This window comes from Lepidochelys olivacea (assembly GCF_965140295.1).
Source record: "Lepidochelys olivacea isolate rLepOli2 genome assembly, chromosome: 6".
In the NCBI taxonomy this organism is placed as follows: Eukaryota; Metazoa; Chordata; order Testudines; family Cheloniidae; genus Lepidochelys; species Lepidochelys olivacea.
Window position 1 is genome coordinate 18,158,930 of NC_140416.1, and position 17,098 is coordinate 18,176,027.

At 45.1% G+C, this 17,098-nt stretch overlaps 1 protein-coding gene across 1 annotated transcript; it reads right to left on the reverse strand.

Moving 5' to 3' along the window:
• Nucleotides 1-2,227: 2,227 nt before the first annotated feature.
• Nucleotides 2,228-11,836, reverse strand: SCT (secretin). Its single transcript, XM_084630535.1, has 5 exons — nucleotides 11,738-11,836; nucleotides 10,070-10,174; nucleotides 7,454-7,558; nucleotides 5,002-5,121; nucleotides 2,228-2,542 (listed from the first exon to the last, which is right to left on the reverse strand). Exons 1-5 carry the CDS (start codon nucleotides 11,824-11,826, stop codon nucleotides 2,431-2,433), a joined length of 531 nt encoding a protein of 176 aa, XP_084486661.1. The 5' UTR covers nucleotides 11,827-11,836; the 3' UTR covers nucleotides 2,228-2,430.
• Between the last annotated feature and the right edge of the window lie 5,262 nt (nucleotides 11,837-17,098).

The window sequence follows — 17,098 nt, forward strand, 5'->3', positions numbered from 1 at the left end:
TCACCATGTCTTTTACCTGCAATGATTGTGTCACTTCTTATTTCTGCTGTGGAGTTGGAAAGCAATTTCTCATAATGGGGTTTTAAATACAGAAGGGAGTGTAAGAAATCTAATCTGAAACGCTCCTCTCGATATTCACCCCACTTGGCAAACCTTATGGGCATTCTTCTGTTTTGAGGATTATTTTCAGGGGGGAAGGCTGAACAACACATGCTTTTTTGCTGTGTGTTTTGCATGGAGTGCTCTGCTCCTTTACCTGCTGCTACTAGTGATTTCCAATCTAACAACAATTCTGAAGCTGTTATTTGCTTCTACCATCTTAGTCTTTGTTCTGCTGCTTGGCAATATAACAGCACACCATTTTTTACATCATTTTTCTTTCTTTTCCTCTGTCTCTTAGGTGCCTGCATCATCCAAAACTCAGCTTGTCTTCTGGTGGGAGACAGAGTCATATAAAGAGGAATGTAACTTTGTTCCATTTGAAATGACAATGCCTTGTATTCACTGCTGTTCAGCTGGGCCAAAATGTTCAAACGTGGGGACCTAAAGTTAGGCCTTGTCTACACTTGGGGATAACCCTGATTCGTACATCAGTAGCTAGCACTAGTGCTGACCCCCTAAGTGTAGATCTAATCAGGATAATCCTTGTAATCAGGGTGAACTCCAATAAGCGCAGCAGGTCCAAACCCCAGCTACACTGAGGCACCTTCCTCACCAGGCATGTAATCATATCTTAACTTTGCTTTTTAGCCGTTGAGTTAGCTGGCACAGTGCTGAGCGGCCAGTTTAGGGCAGTGCAAGTCCCACTCAGCATCATGTCTGGCTGGCACAAAGCAAAATGTGACTTAACTGACTGACCACTGCAGACAAGGGCAAGGTTAGCATTGTGCCAGCTAACTCAATTGTTAAAGCCTGTTTAAACATGATTACATTTCCTAGTGAAAACAAATTCTTAGGGGTTAACACTAGAACAATTGCTGGACTCTGGCTGAATTGAGGCTATGTTTGAATATAGGCAAGATTTGAAGAGTCCAATTCCATGTTTTAGGCACTTAATTAAACATGTAGGGCTGAATTTCAATGGGATTTGGGCACCTAATTCACTTAAACTGCTCTGAAAATCCCAATCAAGGTGCTGTCAAAGCCAGGTTTGAAAATTTTAGCCATGCTGCTTTTAGTGGTTTAATCACATAAATATTCCTCCAAATATTCCTTTGAGATTTTTCTAATGTTTTTGTAATAGAAAGTTACAACAGCATGGTTTCCCACATGCTGCAATAAATGGAAGCTGGCCCGTGAGATGTGGAAATGGTTCTTTAAGTGTTACATTAAGGGAAAGACATATGTTTGTGTAAGACTAAGTGCTTTGTAGATGTTTCTGAAAGAAAAATGAATGGTAGTTTTCTGATGAGCTACATCATACACAGTCTTACAGGCAACATGGAATGCTCTCTACATTGTTCTTTAGCTGCCTTATGTTTAGGGATGACAGCTGAATCTATTACTTCTGCATTAGAAGTAGATCCCTTGATCTTTTCAGGAAAGATAATCAGAACCATGCAGTGTGAGTAGCATGTACAAACTTGAGTATTAAGAATGAATTTCTGCTTTTTGGTTGGCTACAGTGCCTCTCTCTAACTGCTAGAAGACCAGTCCTGTAAACAGAAGGGCAGAATCTATTGGAAATTGATCCATACGTCGCTGCCATCAGTGTAGTATAGTTCTCACGGAGATCTTTGTCACAAAACCCACCGCCCATCTGACGTTTTCTGCTTAAACAAAAGCACTGATCTCTCTTTGTCTGTGTGATGTCTCCTGCTCTGTCTTTCTAACATCGGGGTACCAGAGTAGTGGTGAGACTCTCGCTGAACAAAGAGGACCAGATCTTCAGCTGGGCTAAATCCACTGACTTCACTAGAGCTATGCTGTGTGATGCCAGCTGAGGGGGGGGGTGTGGGTGTGTGTGCGCACACGTACGTACACACATACATATATAGATATGGGACAGAGAGGGAAGGACATTTCTTGCCCTGACCTAGCAATCCCCACAGTGCTGTGCATAGCAGCCTTGATCCTGTATTCTCAACTGCTTTCTGGTGCTTGACCAGAGGAACCAAAACACAAGCCAAAGCACAATAGATGCTGAAGAATTTTTATTAAAGTTTAGAAACAGACAGGCCTGGAACAAAGTATTGTGTAAGCTGCTTCCATCATTCACGCACCATCTACTAACCCCACCCTCTATTTTACACTAATATACACAGTGCCCTTGATTACATGCTTTACTGTTATTTTGGCAGTTTCTGATCCCATCATTTACACTTGAACCTGATTCAGTAGCTTCCTTATTTATTTGTAGGCTGCACACGGAACCCACCCCACCAGGCTGTAGTTTATGGAGAGGTTTGGCTGCTGTTGTCCCCTTCATTTCTAGTCCAGAACAGACATGTCTTCTTTCATCTCTTCAGTCAGTGGTTTGGAGGCTGGGCAAATGTATTGGCCGGTCATCTGAGTGGCTTCTCTTGCATCACTCTCTGACAGGCTGTAGTAGGACAAACAACAGGGAAGAAGTCCAGGATTCCACAGGGGAAGTGGACTAGAGGGTAGCGATGAGACTGAGTTACAAAGTTAAGGAAAAAAGTAAAATGAAACACCTGCCAGTTGCCCTAAATTATCATCATCCACCTGATGGTGGTAGACTACAGCCAGAGCAGGTCTCGTTTTACTAGGCATAGTACAAACACAAAGTAAGAGGCAGTTGCTGTCCCAAAATACTTACAACCTACAGGGACAAGATGGACAAAGGGTGGGAGAAGGCAACTATTATCCCCATTTTACAGATGGAGGAGCTAAGGCACAGAGAGATTAAGGCCATGTCTACACTGAAGGGACTATAGCGGCCTAGCTACAGCATCATAGCTATGCTCTGAAAACCCTGCAGTATAGACACATCCTACTGAGACACAAGAGGCTTTTCCACTACTGTAGGAACACCACATCCCTGAATGACAGTAGCTGGACCAACTGGAAGCATTCTTCCATCAACATAGCTTCGGCCACACTGGGGGTTAGGTTGGCATAGCTTCGGCACTCCGTGGCTCTGGATTTTTCAGACCCCTGAGATCCATCACCATGGCGACCTGAGTTTTGAGTGTAGACTGGGCTACATGACTTGCCCAAGATCACACAAGAAATCTGTGGCAGAGCCAGAAACTGAGTGCGGATCTCCTGAGTCCCTGTCCAGTTCCTTAACCACAAGACCACCCTTCCCTCTCCTAAGGGGACCAGGATGGTTGATTAAATGCCAATAAGAAAAAATAGTGAGATCACCTTTGTGGCACTGTCAGTAACTTTAAAAATTAACTGATGACCTGGCTCAGAATATTTCAAATTCAGAAAAACTAAATAAAGATGGTATGGAAAATGAGTTAGAATAGTTAGATTTTTCAACAAGAAGTGGAAGATGGCTTGGTCCAGAATGTTAGATCCAGCCTCTCTACAATCAGAGAAATATTTTATTTTCCCCCATATTACTTCATTTTAATAACTACCTCATACAAGGGGTTTTTTAGCCATCGATCTCAAAGACAGGTAAGTGTCAGAAGGTGAAACTGAGTGTCATATGCGCTTAGATCTCCATAAGCATAACATCAAAATTATCCTGAAGAATTGCATAGAATTTAAATGCATTTCTATGATGATAGCTACATGCTAACTTGTGTTTCAGCTATGGAATTGTCCCTGATCTCTATGCAAACAACCTCTCATACATGCAGGCCTCGGCAGGATGACACTGGATGTAAAAATTTGTGACAGACCCAAAATAAGAGACAAATAAGCAACAATAAAACGCTTCAGGAAGGGATGAGGAATGATGCAGGTTTGATTTAGTTAAAAATGTGTTTAAAATTTTCTCTGGATCAGCTGCTGTAAGTCCACGGAGGTCAACTAAGCTATATTGATTCACACAGCTGAGACTCTGTCCCGGTAGCTTTAGTGTTAAATGTCTCTGATGATAATAGTGAGGTACACCAAGGTTCTATGTAAAGTTAAGGCTGTGATCCTGTGAATTCTCGCTTGTGGGAATAGTCCCATTGGGATTCATGAGAGCAGAACCCTTGATAAGTATTTGCAGGATCAAGCCACAACTTTGAGTCTAAAATGAGTGACCTATAGTACCCAGTCATGAGATGTCACCATCTAGCATGTACAGAATCCAGTTCATTTTCCTCTCTCATACATTGTCTTTTGAGGCTAACCATTTCCTTTATGAGAATTTAATAGAGATCCTATCGGAGTATCACATTTATAACATTAGATCTAAGGAATTGGCATCAGTTGCATTATAATTAACCCCCATTATTTCAAAACACTACAAACCTTAATTACCATCCCTTGAGTCCATTGGCATAGTACTTGTCATCTCAGCTGTGCATTTTTCCCCTTGTGTTGAAGCTATGAGCTAAAGACCTAGTTCTGCAAAGCCCGTAAGGGTAGGATTTTCCAAAGTGACTTAGAGCCAGATTTCAAAGGTTTTTAGGTGCCTAAAGATGCAGAGAGGCTCCCAGTGGGATTTTGAAAAGTGGCTAAGCCTAACTCATAACTGAAATCAACAGGCCTTAGGCATCTAAGATGCTTTGAGAATGACTGAGGTGCCTGGGCACCTATCTGCATCTTTAAATGCCCAAAGAACTTTGTAAATGTGGTCCTATGTCATGTAGTCAATAGGATTTGTGCTCCTAAATCACATGCTAAACACATGGACAGCTTTGCTCATGTGAAGTGTTCCACTGAAGCCAATGGAAGGAAAAGAGAAGTGTAATAAAATTAGACATGTGAGCCTGGCTAGCCCATTGACAGAACATCAGCCTTTGGCAGGCTTCAAGTCCCTGTTCAAGTAAATACTTTAGCCACTCAGATGCTATGATAATGAAGGCCATAGAAGTACCACAATCAGTCCAGGTTATTCTTGCTGATAGAATAGAAACATACTGTACATACCTATCATTCAGAAAGCTCTGGTATAACCACATGAAGCAAAAGTCATCGTAAGAGCTGCCGGTCTGATGTGTCCTTGGTATATCTGTATGGATTAATCCTTCAGAGCCATCCACCTCATCACTGATTTGGAGGAGAGGGGGGAAGAATACTGTTAATGTCACCCATGCCACCTGCTTTTGGGGAATGTTTTTCCAAGCAAAAGCTGAGCTACTGTGAACAAGATGTTGTGATCTGACACCTTGAGTAAAGCCAGTTCCTGAAGGTTACACTGATTCCCCTGTATCTTAATATACAGTGACAGCCTGTTTCCTTCTGTGTTTCCAAAGGCACTCTAGTATTTCTTAAACCAGAGAAGTTTAGTAAAGAAAACAGCTACAACAACTGATACAAACGAAACAAGTTCCTGTACAGCTTGAGTCCCAGTTTTGGCTCTCTTATTCAGCAAGGACTGCATGCTGCCTGGAACGCTATGTAGCACACAGAGACATTTAGTGGCTGAATAATATACTGCAAGTAAGCATGGCATTACAGGGCCTATCTCCATCATGTTCACAGACGGACACAGGTTGCCTTGCCACCTCCTGCTAGGCTGCAGTTGTGACATGTAGAAGCAGTGACTTCTGATGACATATGAAACTGACCTCCCACATACTTCCCTGCCTGATTATTGATGGGACGTGCTACAGCTGGGTGTGAAGGCTTATTGCGGTTGTGACATAGGTGAAAGCACATGTGCCATTGAAAATCACTAATTTTCTGGGGCAAAAAATTTTGGGCCTTTAATTAATTTGCTGCTGCTATTCTGGGAGCTCACTTCTGTTCTAGGGAGAGGAAGCCAATACAACAAAGACAAACAGAAATGCCGGTAGATGCTTCCTCTCCAACAGAAATCCACTCTGTTGATCCTCTGAATAGGGGCAAATTGTGCTCTGATCTCCTTCCTGGCTGCTGATGGCAGTATATATACTAGCCAGCTGGAGTAGGGGGCTGGATATGCTCAGCAATTAAGCCGGCATTCCTCCCAGTGCATTCTTGTGTAGTGTGGAAGGATTCTGCCTCGTTTGTGGTATTGAAGCAAGAGGAATGATTTTTCCTTCTATGACCATCTTCCCCTTGCATACTAGCAGAAGACAGGCTATAGTTATATAGCTGACTCCTGCTATGCTAATGATTGTATTGTACAAAATATCACGTCTACTTCGGGTACGTATAGGTGCACTGTAGGGGTCAATGAACCAGACAGTGTCTCTAGCTACACCTCAGCTGGGGAACAGAAGTGGCAGCAGAGAGAGGCTGTTAGAGTTGTTTTTGGGTGACTTATCTGTCCCCTAATATACAGGAAACATTTATGTAAATATGAAATTCAAGACATGGAAATGAAATTCAGGATTATCATAACCTCATCTGACACAAGAGGAATGATAAGGCAGGGAAACAGTGGCCTCAATCTTGCAACATCTCTCTATAAACTGACCTTCTAATCCATTGTAGATGTTAGCTCTGGAGAAAGATGCACAGTATTCTTACATGGCTAGAGTTACTATATGAGTCAATGGTCACAAATTGGGATGAGAAGGGGAGAAAAGATGGGGAAATAGTGATGCCCAGAGAAAAGAACACCAAGAGATGGCTTGCTATGCCCCTCAGTAGCACTGCCAGTGGGAGTTCCTTTCCTTTCCCTTCTCTTGACCAGGAAAGGGCCAGGACTGAATTAGGCCTTAATGCTTCCATTGATCGTTGTGCTCTAGTTATTTGCTAGAGCCCAGGGGTGGGATGGGGGTGGAATGTATTGCACTAAGTGCCTAGAGGCCTGACTTAGATTGGGGCCCATTGCACTAGGTATTGCATGGAAAAAGACAGTCCCTGCCCCTGTCACTGCAAATTGATATAAAAGGCAAGACTTGACAGGTGGGGCAATGGAAAGGGCATTGGACGGGTACTTGGGAGACCTCTGGTCTGTTCCTAGCTCTGCTACAGACCTGCTATGGGACCTTGGGCAAGTCATCTCACCTCTGTTTGCCCACCGCTCACCCTGTGTCTGCCTGGTTTATTTAGATTGTAAGCCCTTCAGGACAAACTCTCTCTCTTACTATCTGTGAATGCACGTGTGTCGTATGATGAGATGTGTAGGGCAACCTTAATAGGTGATGCTACACAAGTGGGGGCGGGGTCATGTTGCAGAGGGGTGTTTACATGCTTGCGACTGTACATCAGACACAGGCAGTCAAGGAAGGCTGAGCTGTCGTAGTGAGTGGGCGGGGAACAGTACAGAGCTAGCTCTGGTGTCTGAGGCTTTCAGAAGTCCAGGAAGTACACACTGCTCTCTCTCCCTGGAGGATGGGGACCTGTCACTCTGCATTCTGGGTGCCTGTTTTCTAGCTGTAAGCTGACACCTGCGACGGGTTGAATGGCCAATAAGTCACTTTCCTTTCCCAGTGGATATATTTGTTACCTGCGCTTGTAGCCCACCAGAGACTTGATTAGTTTCTGAACCTGAGCGTTTCCTCTCATCTTGCTGAGTTCGCTGGTGAACGTGCCGTCAGAGTGCCTTTGGTACCTGTGCTTCGGGAAAGAGAGAAGAGGCATGGACCTGCCCTGAGGCTGCTCTCTCTGTTCTACGGGACTTCGATTACACCTGCCATTGCTGCACAGTGGGGCCTTTCCCGCTCAGATAGGCTCCTGCTCCCAGCACTGTGTATTGGGATTGTCCCACAGGCTCAGAACTTAAAGGGGAGACAAGCTGCCTCTCTTGTGCGTATGAATTATGCCCTGGCGTAGGTAACTGAAAACGAACAGTTCTAGATGGGCATATGGCTTACTCTAGACAACATATGATCAAGCCAGCTGTTCATATTTAGAAAGGATGATCAATTTTTTTTATATAACGGTGCTGTTCTCCCCCCACCCGCCCCCCGGCAAAAACATCCTCTAGTTGCATGAATTTCAAGGGAGTTAAATGGTGTGTGGCTTCCCCCTGTTCCTTAACGATAGCTTCAAAATGTTGGCATCTGTATAAAGTTACAAACCTTGGGCTAGATCAGGGCCGGGCAAACTTTTTTTGGCCTGAGGGCCACATCGGGTTTCCAAAATTGTATGGAGGGCCGGTTAGGGGAGGCTGTGCCTCCCCAAACAGCAAGGCATGGCCCGGCCCCTCCCTGCTTCTCGCTCCCTGATGGCTCCCCCAGGACTCCTACCCCATCCAGTCCCCCAGTTCCCTGTCCCCTGACAGCCGCCCTGGGACTCCTGCCCCATCCAACCACCCCTTTTCCCTGTCCCCGACCACCCCTGGACCCTCCATTCCTGACTGCCCCCCACCGCCCCATCCAACCCCCACTTTCCTTCCTGACTGCCCTCCCAGGACCCCTGCCCCTATTCAAACCCCCTGTTTCCCACCCTCTGACTGCCCCGACCCCTATCCACACCCCTGGCCCCTGACTACCCCCTCGAACTCTCCTGCCCTCTATCCAACCTCCCCTGTTCCCTGCCCCCTTACCGCACTGCCTGGAGCACCGGTGGCTGGCGGCATTACAGCCACGCACCGTGCAGCACCGAGCACTGGGTCAGGCCACGGCTCTCCAGCTGCGCTGCCCCAGGAGCTCGCAGCCCCCCCCCCAGAGCATTGCGCCGGCGGTGCAGTGAGCTGAGGCTGCGGGGGAGGGAGAACAGCAGGGGAGGGGCTGCGGGCTAGCCTCCTGGGCCAGGAGCTCAGGGGCCGGGCAGGAGGGTCCCGTGGGCTGGATGTGGCCCTACCTCTGGCTAGATTGTCACTTTACCACCTGCCCTGGGTAAGTGGCCCTGCGCAGCTGTGCTGGCCCAGGAGCACACCAGGGAGGGAATTGCGACTCTCAGACTTGCTCGAGGGGGGAAGCCGCCGGCTACCAGACTACACCATTAGAGCAGTTCCCTTCCCACTTCACACCAGCTCAGCTCAGCCCATGGCTGCACCCAGTCCCTGCTCCTTCCCACCCTGCACCTGCTCAGGAAGGGGAGAACTGGCCCTGCAGAAGCTGCTCTCCCACCGGTGCTGCGACCTGAAATGTGGGTGTCCCATGCAGGGGAGTAAGGGAGCACCGTACCTTATTATTTGTATTGCAGTGGTGGCTAGGAGCCCTAGTCATGGACCGAGACTCCATTGTGCTAGGCACTGCCCAGACAGAGCAACAAAAAAAAACGGTCCCTGCCCCAAGGAACATACAGGGTAAGAAAACCTTCTAAGCGATAACCTTTTCCCCCCTGGTGTGCAGGCACGTAGGGTGAGTGATGATTTAGCCCCTTAGTCTGACATGCAAGGAAGAGGAGAAGGCAGCAGACTCTCTCTGTTTTTTCACTTGTTACCTCAGGCTTGGAATTGTGAGTGTACAGCGACACACCACACCTCCATTGGCATGGACACCCCAGGGGAAAGGGGAAGTCCTTATTCCAATCTTCCTCAGGCAAAACTCCCTTCCAGTGCGTTCAGAGGGAGCTATGCCTGAGTGAGCTCTGCAGGGCTGATGAATGAGCTCTCTAGAGTCAGACCTGGTTGCATGCAAGGTAGGGTATGTTCCTGAAGCACTAGGGCTGGATTCTGCCCCATGCTGGCTCCCCTTTTGGGCTGCTCTCGCTACCAAAGATTTCACCTAGAGAATTTGAAGCTGCCTTGAAGCAGCAGTTATGGATTCCTGTGTGGAAAGTAATCACCTGTGGCTTAGCTGGCTTTATGCCACTCACTCCTAGCCCCCCTCTTGTTGGAAGTAATGGGCCATTGGAACATCCCCGGGGTGGGGGGCATTACAGTGTGTGCCAGTTAGAGCAGCCCTGAGATGGCTTTAGCTTTTGCAGCAGCTGATCTGGCTTCTGGGTATCGTCAGGATGGACGGTTCAGAAGCTCAAGGTGCACCTGAGGATCTGGCCCCAGATTTGGAATCAGGCTCCAGAGAAGGCCAGGCAGTTTGCTTGCTAGTATGACTGGCTTGATCTCTAGACCCAGTCTATAGTCTCTCTTTTTTGAGGCTCATCATGATCTTCTTATACTTTGGAGTTCAGAGGTCACAACAGCACCAAGCAGGGAAGAACCAGTATTTTTTACCTTTGATTGAGGCCCACAAGAGATTTGACTAACTTCTGCACGTAGGCATTTTCATTCATCTTGCTGAGTTCACTGTTAAATACCCCGTCAGCATGTCTCCGAGCCCTGGGAGTTTAGAACAGAAAACCAAAATGGCTGCAATGCCATGCTTTATATGGTGTGGGTGTTTAAAACCATCCCTTTGGGAGAGGGGGGGAACCTGGGAGGCAGGATCATAGCTAGCCATTAATAGAAATCATAATGACCTTGACCCAAAATGGGAAACGGGAGCTTTCCAAGTAGGGGCGGGGGAAGAGGGTAAAAAGGCAAAGGTTCAAAGCATAGAAGGAGCAAATATTTAAAGGTTTAAATATATTTTAAACTAACCAGAAAGTAAAAATGTCTTATTTTCCTTTCTTGCTAGATTTAGAAAAGCCTGCTGATCATATATGATGGAATACACACACCCTACACACGAGTGTAGTAGTCTTTTTACAAAGTATGCCTTGTAACATATTGTTTGAAAACCCATAATTTGTGGGTCAGTATTGTCCTGGTAAAACGTGTGTGGCAACATTGTATGTGAAGTTATAAGATTCCCCTGAAATTATAAAAAGGAGGGACAAACACCCCAAGGCTTCCTGTGTGATGTTGGGCGAGCCACTTCGCCCTTCTGTGCTGTAGTTCCCCATCTGTAAAATGCGGAAGGTACTGTCCTATCTCCACAGGGGTGCTGTGAGGAGAAATACAACAAAGTCTCTGAGGTGGTAGAGTAATAGGGGACATAAAAGTACCTGAGAGCAGGGGTGCTGGAACAGTTTTTATAGTGGGGGTGCTGAGAGCCATTGAACCAAACTGTAAGCCCTGTATATAATGGAAACCTCTTCAAATCAGAGGGTGCTGCAGCATCCCCCTGCACTCCTAGTTCCAGCACCTATGCCTGAGAGAGATGGGATTTGCAAGCCTGGGCCACTAGAGTGTCTCTTTGGTGCAAGGATCTCTATGCCTACAGGTCTAATAAAGCACCTAGCATGCTTTGGCATTGTGTAGATCAGGTAATGATACTTGGTGTAGCAAAGAACTTCTTCAAAACAAAAAAGACACCTCACTTAAATGGATGTTTCACTGAAAAGAAATGTCCAGGGTCTACATAATATCACTCCTCAGAGCCCATAAGGTCAGACCTTCAGGGGCTCTACTTTAGTGGAGTCACACTGATTTACCCTGGCTGAGGGCCTGGCAGTACCCATGTTTTGTCACCAGTTGGTTGGACTAAACTAATCTATACAGAGGAACTCTTAGTGTGGAATAAGAATATGCACACAGGGAGCTAGTGCAGAATAGCTATTGTGCTTTAAATTAATACCCTAGCTATTTTGTACTAATTTCCCCATGAATTCGCTATGTAGAAAAGCCCTAATTTAGTTACACTGTTGCAAACTTGAGTGTAGACACTTAAAATGGTTGAAGAGTGAGTGGGTCTTTTCAGTTTAGCTTATTCTGTTCTGACTGCCAAAATAAGAGTGTCTACACAAAAACTTGCATTGGTTTAGCCAAATCAGTTTAAAAACCAAACAAACAGTTGCAACTTCTGTATATAGACTAGACCTTAGTTTTCTAGCTGCTGGAGCCTTAGAACAGAAAGTCATGGAAAGAAGAAGGGGGATGGAGTCCCAAAAAGACTCTTACCTCTCTAGAGGAGGAAGCGTTGCTGAGAGCTGAGACAGGACAACCACAGAAATAACTAGCTGCCAGAGTCCAGTCAGCAGGGAGGCCATGATGTTTCCTGAAATGAAGCACTAGGTTTTGTGAGCAGTAAAATGAATGACCCTGTAATTTGTTTGGAACAATTTACCGGTTGCACAGCACCAGATATTGCTATGTTACTAACACCATTCTAATTAAATAAGGCAGTTCTTGCCAACAGAGAGAGCATTCTGTTAAACGTAAAAGATGAGCAGACCCAAATAATTTGCCCAGCCAGTAAATTACAAGCTGTTTGTACTCTATATGCCCCAGTGAAACCACGGTTTTGATGTTTTAATGTTGGTATTCAGCGCAATATAGAATGAATAGACTGATAATACATCTGGGGCAAAACACAATGGAGCAAATCCCACTCTGTTGCAACTCAATATAAGTCAAAACTCCATGGATGAATTTGGCCATATATTTAGAATTGGGAGGATTAAAAAAAACTCGCCACCACCACTGAACACATTCAGCTGTCAAAATACCTATAGAAAATCCAAGTCTAATATTTCAAACTGTAAGGCAAAAAAGTATATGCAACACTATATTTCATCCGGACAAGCTGGGGGCTTGCCAGTGCTGATAGCCATGTTCAAGCATCCATTTGACACTGGAAAGGGGTGAGTAGCCAGTCTCAACATCTGCACCTTCAAGGAAAATCTTCAGGCAGATGTTTATATGTGTATTTTTTTAAAAGATTAATCTGAAAGATTATCACCTGCAGTTGGAGCATGACATGTTTTATGGACATTGGGGTGTAGCCATAGCATAAATAAGGACAAATCCCCCAGAGAGGGCAAGATCATAGGAAAGCAGTGGGAAGAGAAGCATGTTCTACTCCAGGCTGATGGAATGGAGAAGGAGGAAGAGGACAGTGGCAACCTGCAGAGAATGCTTGCTACATGAGAGGTTCCTTTCAGTGAGCTTTGTCTAGGCTGACTAGATATGTACTGGCCTCCCTGTTCCCCAGAATCCCACAGAAAGAATACCTAAACTTCACTAAATTCCAGTCTGAAGGATCACCCCTGAACCAGCAGACACCCAAACAGCTCCGTTCCAAAGCCCATGCCATCAGCACAAATTATTTTAGCCTACTGCACATCTCTTAGGGCTTGGGAAACCTGGAGTCAAGTCCCTGCTCCACCACTGATTGCCTGTTGTGAACCTGGGCAGATTACTTCGCCTCTCTGTGCCGCCGTTCTCATCTGTAAAATGCAAACAGTACTTCTCTACCTCACAGAGGCGTGCTGAGAAAAAATAAAGCTTGTGATGTGCTCAGGTACTGTGGTGCCATATAAGTCCTTTGGATAGATAAATTAAACCACTATCCAGATCAAAGATATCATGGTTTTCTGCTTGCAAAGAAATAGATCCTAAATTTCAAAATAACACGCACAATTTTCTCCCAAATGTCTTGGTTCAAAACCCTCAGTGCATATCTGTGCATGTGAGAGCTAACAGCAGAATACTTCTACAGAATTCAGGGTCCTCATGCTTGGATGCTCAAATGAGAATCTGAGCAGACAGTAGGAAAGAGATTACTTAAGGTAACATCCAATATGTTAGGAGAGCTGTGAGGAGGACAGAAGTTCTGTTTCACAAAGGATTTTGAGATTCTTAAATTTGACTTTGTTCTGAATCAGAATGAAAGCCAAACATATTTGAAATAGTTTCCGAAGGAAACTAATAATACAAATTTTTAAAAAATTCAAAACAAAAAGTCCCTTCAAAACAAAAAATCAAAATGTATTGTTCTGAAAATGTCGAAATGGGACATTGTTGGAACTTTCCCCCCATTTTTCTTCTGAAACAAAATTCCAGCAAAATCAGCCTTGTTTTCAATTTCGACAGAACTACGTATTCTGACAGAATATGGTTCCCCTGCAATTCCTCTGAGGAGTTTATTATCCAAGGAGAGAGAAGTAGAGAGAAGCAAAGGGAACAGGAGGGGAGGGGCCTTGCAGATGAGTTCTGGGAGGTTGTACTCTGCACAGGGAGAAAAGGCACAGAGGTGAATGGTGAGAAGCTGACATACAAGGATCAGATGTCATTAGCCTCTTTGCCTCTTCCCATGCATACAAATCTTGCTATTGGTCAGAAAATTATTCAGCCCTCTCTAAAACCCTGATTTTTGGCATTTGACTCACTGCCTTGCTCTGACCCTACCATGTGAAGAATTTTCATTTACCTAACATTCATTTTTAACAGCTGACCCATTATTCTCTTACTATAACCAGGGGGAATAAAAGCCATGAGCTAGGGCCACTGGATAACCATATTCTACATTGCAAAGAAAGAGAAAACACTGTGATTCAATAGAAATGTGCCCCTTTGTCTAATTCACCTCCCATTCAGCACCATTAACAAATGTCAGCATAGATTTTCAGTACTTACTTGCTATGTTCACGCAGGGCTTCTTCACTCTCTCACACCCGCAATGTGCCACTAATCCATTCTTGCCTGCACCCCCTATAAATATTCATCCCTTATCAGGTACACTAAATTAGGTAAAGATGGAAATGAGATTAACATTTATTAATGGCACTGATATCCTGGCTGAAATGTATTTTTAATTGCACTGTAAACCCAAGCAGGTAGGTACAGCCGTTTGACTGACCATTTTGCCAATGTTTGTTGGTTCCTGTTTCGGGGATGTAATAAAACTAATTTGTCAGACAAACATCCCTGGACTGATACTGATGATATCAGTAATGACTAATTGGTTTTGAATGTCACCAGCATGACCTCTCCTAGCTTTAACTATCTGCTTGATGGGATTTTAATACATTTCCCCCATTTTTGTTAGGGTTTTGTTTTCAAATAGCTGAGAGAGAGAGTGTGTGTGTATCCATACAAGGAACGCTCTTGATATTTGGATGTATATTACAATAATTTGCAAACAGTAATTGTCGAGATTCAGTATCTGCACAGTGGGTGAGGTTCTGGAACATCCTCCCAGAGTAGGAGCTGTGGAGGCAAACAACCTAACTGAGAGCTTGAAAAATTTATGAGTGCAGTTGTCTGATGGAGTTGCTTGTGACAGTGGGGGGCCAGGCTGGGACTCCTAAAGCTCATGCTTCAAAGTTTCAACCGGCCACCAGCAGGGGTCAGGAAGAGATTCTCCCCCCTCCTTACCCCCCAAATGTTTTCTGTGAGGGATTTTTATGTCCTTCCTCTGAAGCATCAGGGATGGCCACAGCTGGAAGTGGTATATTGGATGGGGATAGCCGGGGCTCTGGGGTGGCACTGAGGTGCTGGGCTGGCTGGTCCCTGCTCACATGTGCAGGATCTAACTGACGGCCATAGGTGGGGCTGGGAAGGAGCCTCCAGATCAGCTTGGCAGTGATGGTGAGGTTTTTTTCATCCTTCTCTGCACCATGTGGGTGGCTCACTTGTCAGCATTTTCTGGGTATATCTCATTTGCTCATTGTCCTACCATTGTAGGGGCCTTGGGCACTGGTGCACCTCGATCCTTCCTATTCTCTGCCTTTATCACATTGTAGTCTAATCTCCGGTGGCCTGTATACTTTGGTCTAATTTCAGTTGCTGGGTTTAGTGTGCAGCTGCTGGCTGGTGTTGACAACCTGTGATACACAGGGGAGGTTGGACTAGATGATTTGGTGGTCTCTTCTGGTCTTAAACTCTGACTCATTTTAGGGCAAACCTTGACTGGTCTTAGGTAGGAATAACCCTGGCTTTGGAAAAACAAGGCTGATGCTGCTGAGACTGGAGTTGCCTGGACAGATCAGGGAAGAGTCATTTCCTGGAATAGCAGAGTTTGCTGCAGCTCAGCAGTGGGCTGCCTACTTAGAATTGTGTGGGGAATGGGCTGGGCCTAATCAAAATACACTGACATCAGTGGAAAGACTCCCGTTGACTTCTGTGGCCTTTGGATCAGGTTAGGTTCAGTCAATGTTCTTAAAGGGCTGGAAAGAGAGAGAAAATAGAATTATGCCCTTTCGTTGCATCTTCATGACATATAAGGTAGCTTGAAAGTATTTTTCATTAAAAAAATGAATCTCCTTGTCCTCTACCATAGAAGTTTGAGGAATATTAAGTCTTGTCTTCCCAGTTTTGTTCTGGAGGATTCTTTGGAGGAGTAGAGGATTGGAGCTTTCTCAGCTCTCAGTTAAAGAGCTGGAAGGGACCTGAATTTTCACAAAGAGATCTTTTATCCTGACTGTTTGGCATACATTAGGGTTAAACGAGAGTTAACAAAAACAAACAGATAACAGAGTTATAAATAATGTGACGGAGGGCCAGAATGTGACTATAAGGGACAGCCTTAAACAAGGAATGGTGTGTAAATTTCACCACCCTAGGAGGAGCCCCCAGAGGCATTTTGACTCAGACACCCTTCTTAGGCACGGGAGCTGAATCATGGATGTACAAACTAAGAAGAAAAAAGCTTTCAGGCTTCTTTTAACATCATAGGTAGCTAAAAAGGACCCAAGCAATTTTCTCCTTTTCCAGGGATCTGTTAATAGTCCTGAATTTCACGCCACCTTTGATGGAGCTCGATTAGTGTTTTGCAAAGCCCTTTGAAGCACTCAGATGAAAGGCACAAGGAAAAGATTCATCATGATGATTAATTAAATGGCCCCATGATGGCAGCAGAGGGTGAGTAATAGGAGAGAGCTTTTGGATGCTTGAAGAGTGACGGCCTCTGAAAACTGGAGTAACTGGACTCACCTACCTTCCTACTAAAAATACATTTTTCCTTCTCACCAGCACAGAATGAAAGGGCTGTGGAGAGCTGGAGAATGCAGAGCGTTCTTTCAGCATCTCTGGATTCGAAGGAAGTCTTTAAATAGAGGGGTTTTCTCTCCTTTAAAAGTCCCCCTGTTGTAGGAAGCTTTCTTTATAGCACAAAATCCCCTAGCTTTTCTGAAATGGCCTCCTCTCTGGGTAAGAGTAGTCCCCAAAGGGCATCCTAGAAGATGTGCCAAACCCATGGAGAACTGAAATGCCACCTGTGACCACCACCCTCATTTTTAATATGGAAGTGCCACTCCCAACTTGCAGCGTTCCGAGTTGAGATGAGCGCTCTGGCTCCATTAGACTGTAATAATTAGTGGGATTTCTGTAGCACCTCGAGGCCCCAAACTAGATCAGGGCCCCATTATGCAAGGTGCTATACGAACATATAATAAGACACTCTCCCTGTCCAAAGAGTTTACAATCGGAATAGACAAGACAAAGGGAGGATCATTATTCTCATTTTACAGAGGGGAACTGAGGCACAGAGTGATTAAGTGACTTGCCCAAGGAGACACATAGAATGTGGCAGAGGCAGGA

What these genes read in the sequence shown, in the direction of transcription:
- SCT (XM_084630535.1), bottom strand. Translation starts at nt 11,826, where the DNA reads ATGGCCTCCCTGCTGACTGGACTCTGGCAGCTAGTTATTTCTGTGGTT. An exon ending in ACGCTTCCTCCTCTAGAGAG is followed by an intron (nt 10,175 to 11,737) that starts GTAAGAGTCTTT and finishes CTAAACTCCCAG; the next exon opens with GGCTCGGAGACATGCTGACG. An exon ending in CTTGTGGGCCTCAATCAAAG is followed by an intron (nt 7,559 to 10,069) that starts GTAAAAAATACT and finishes CCCGAAGCACAG; the next exon opens with GTACCAAAGGCACTCTGACG.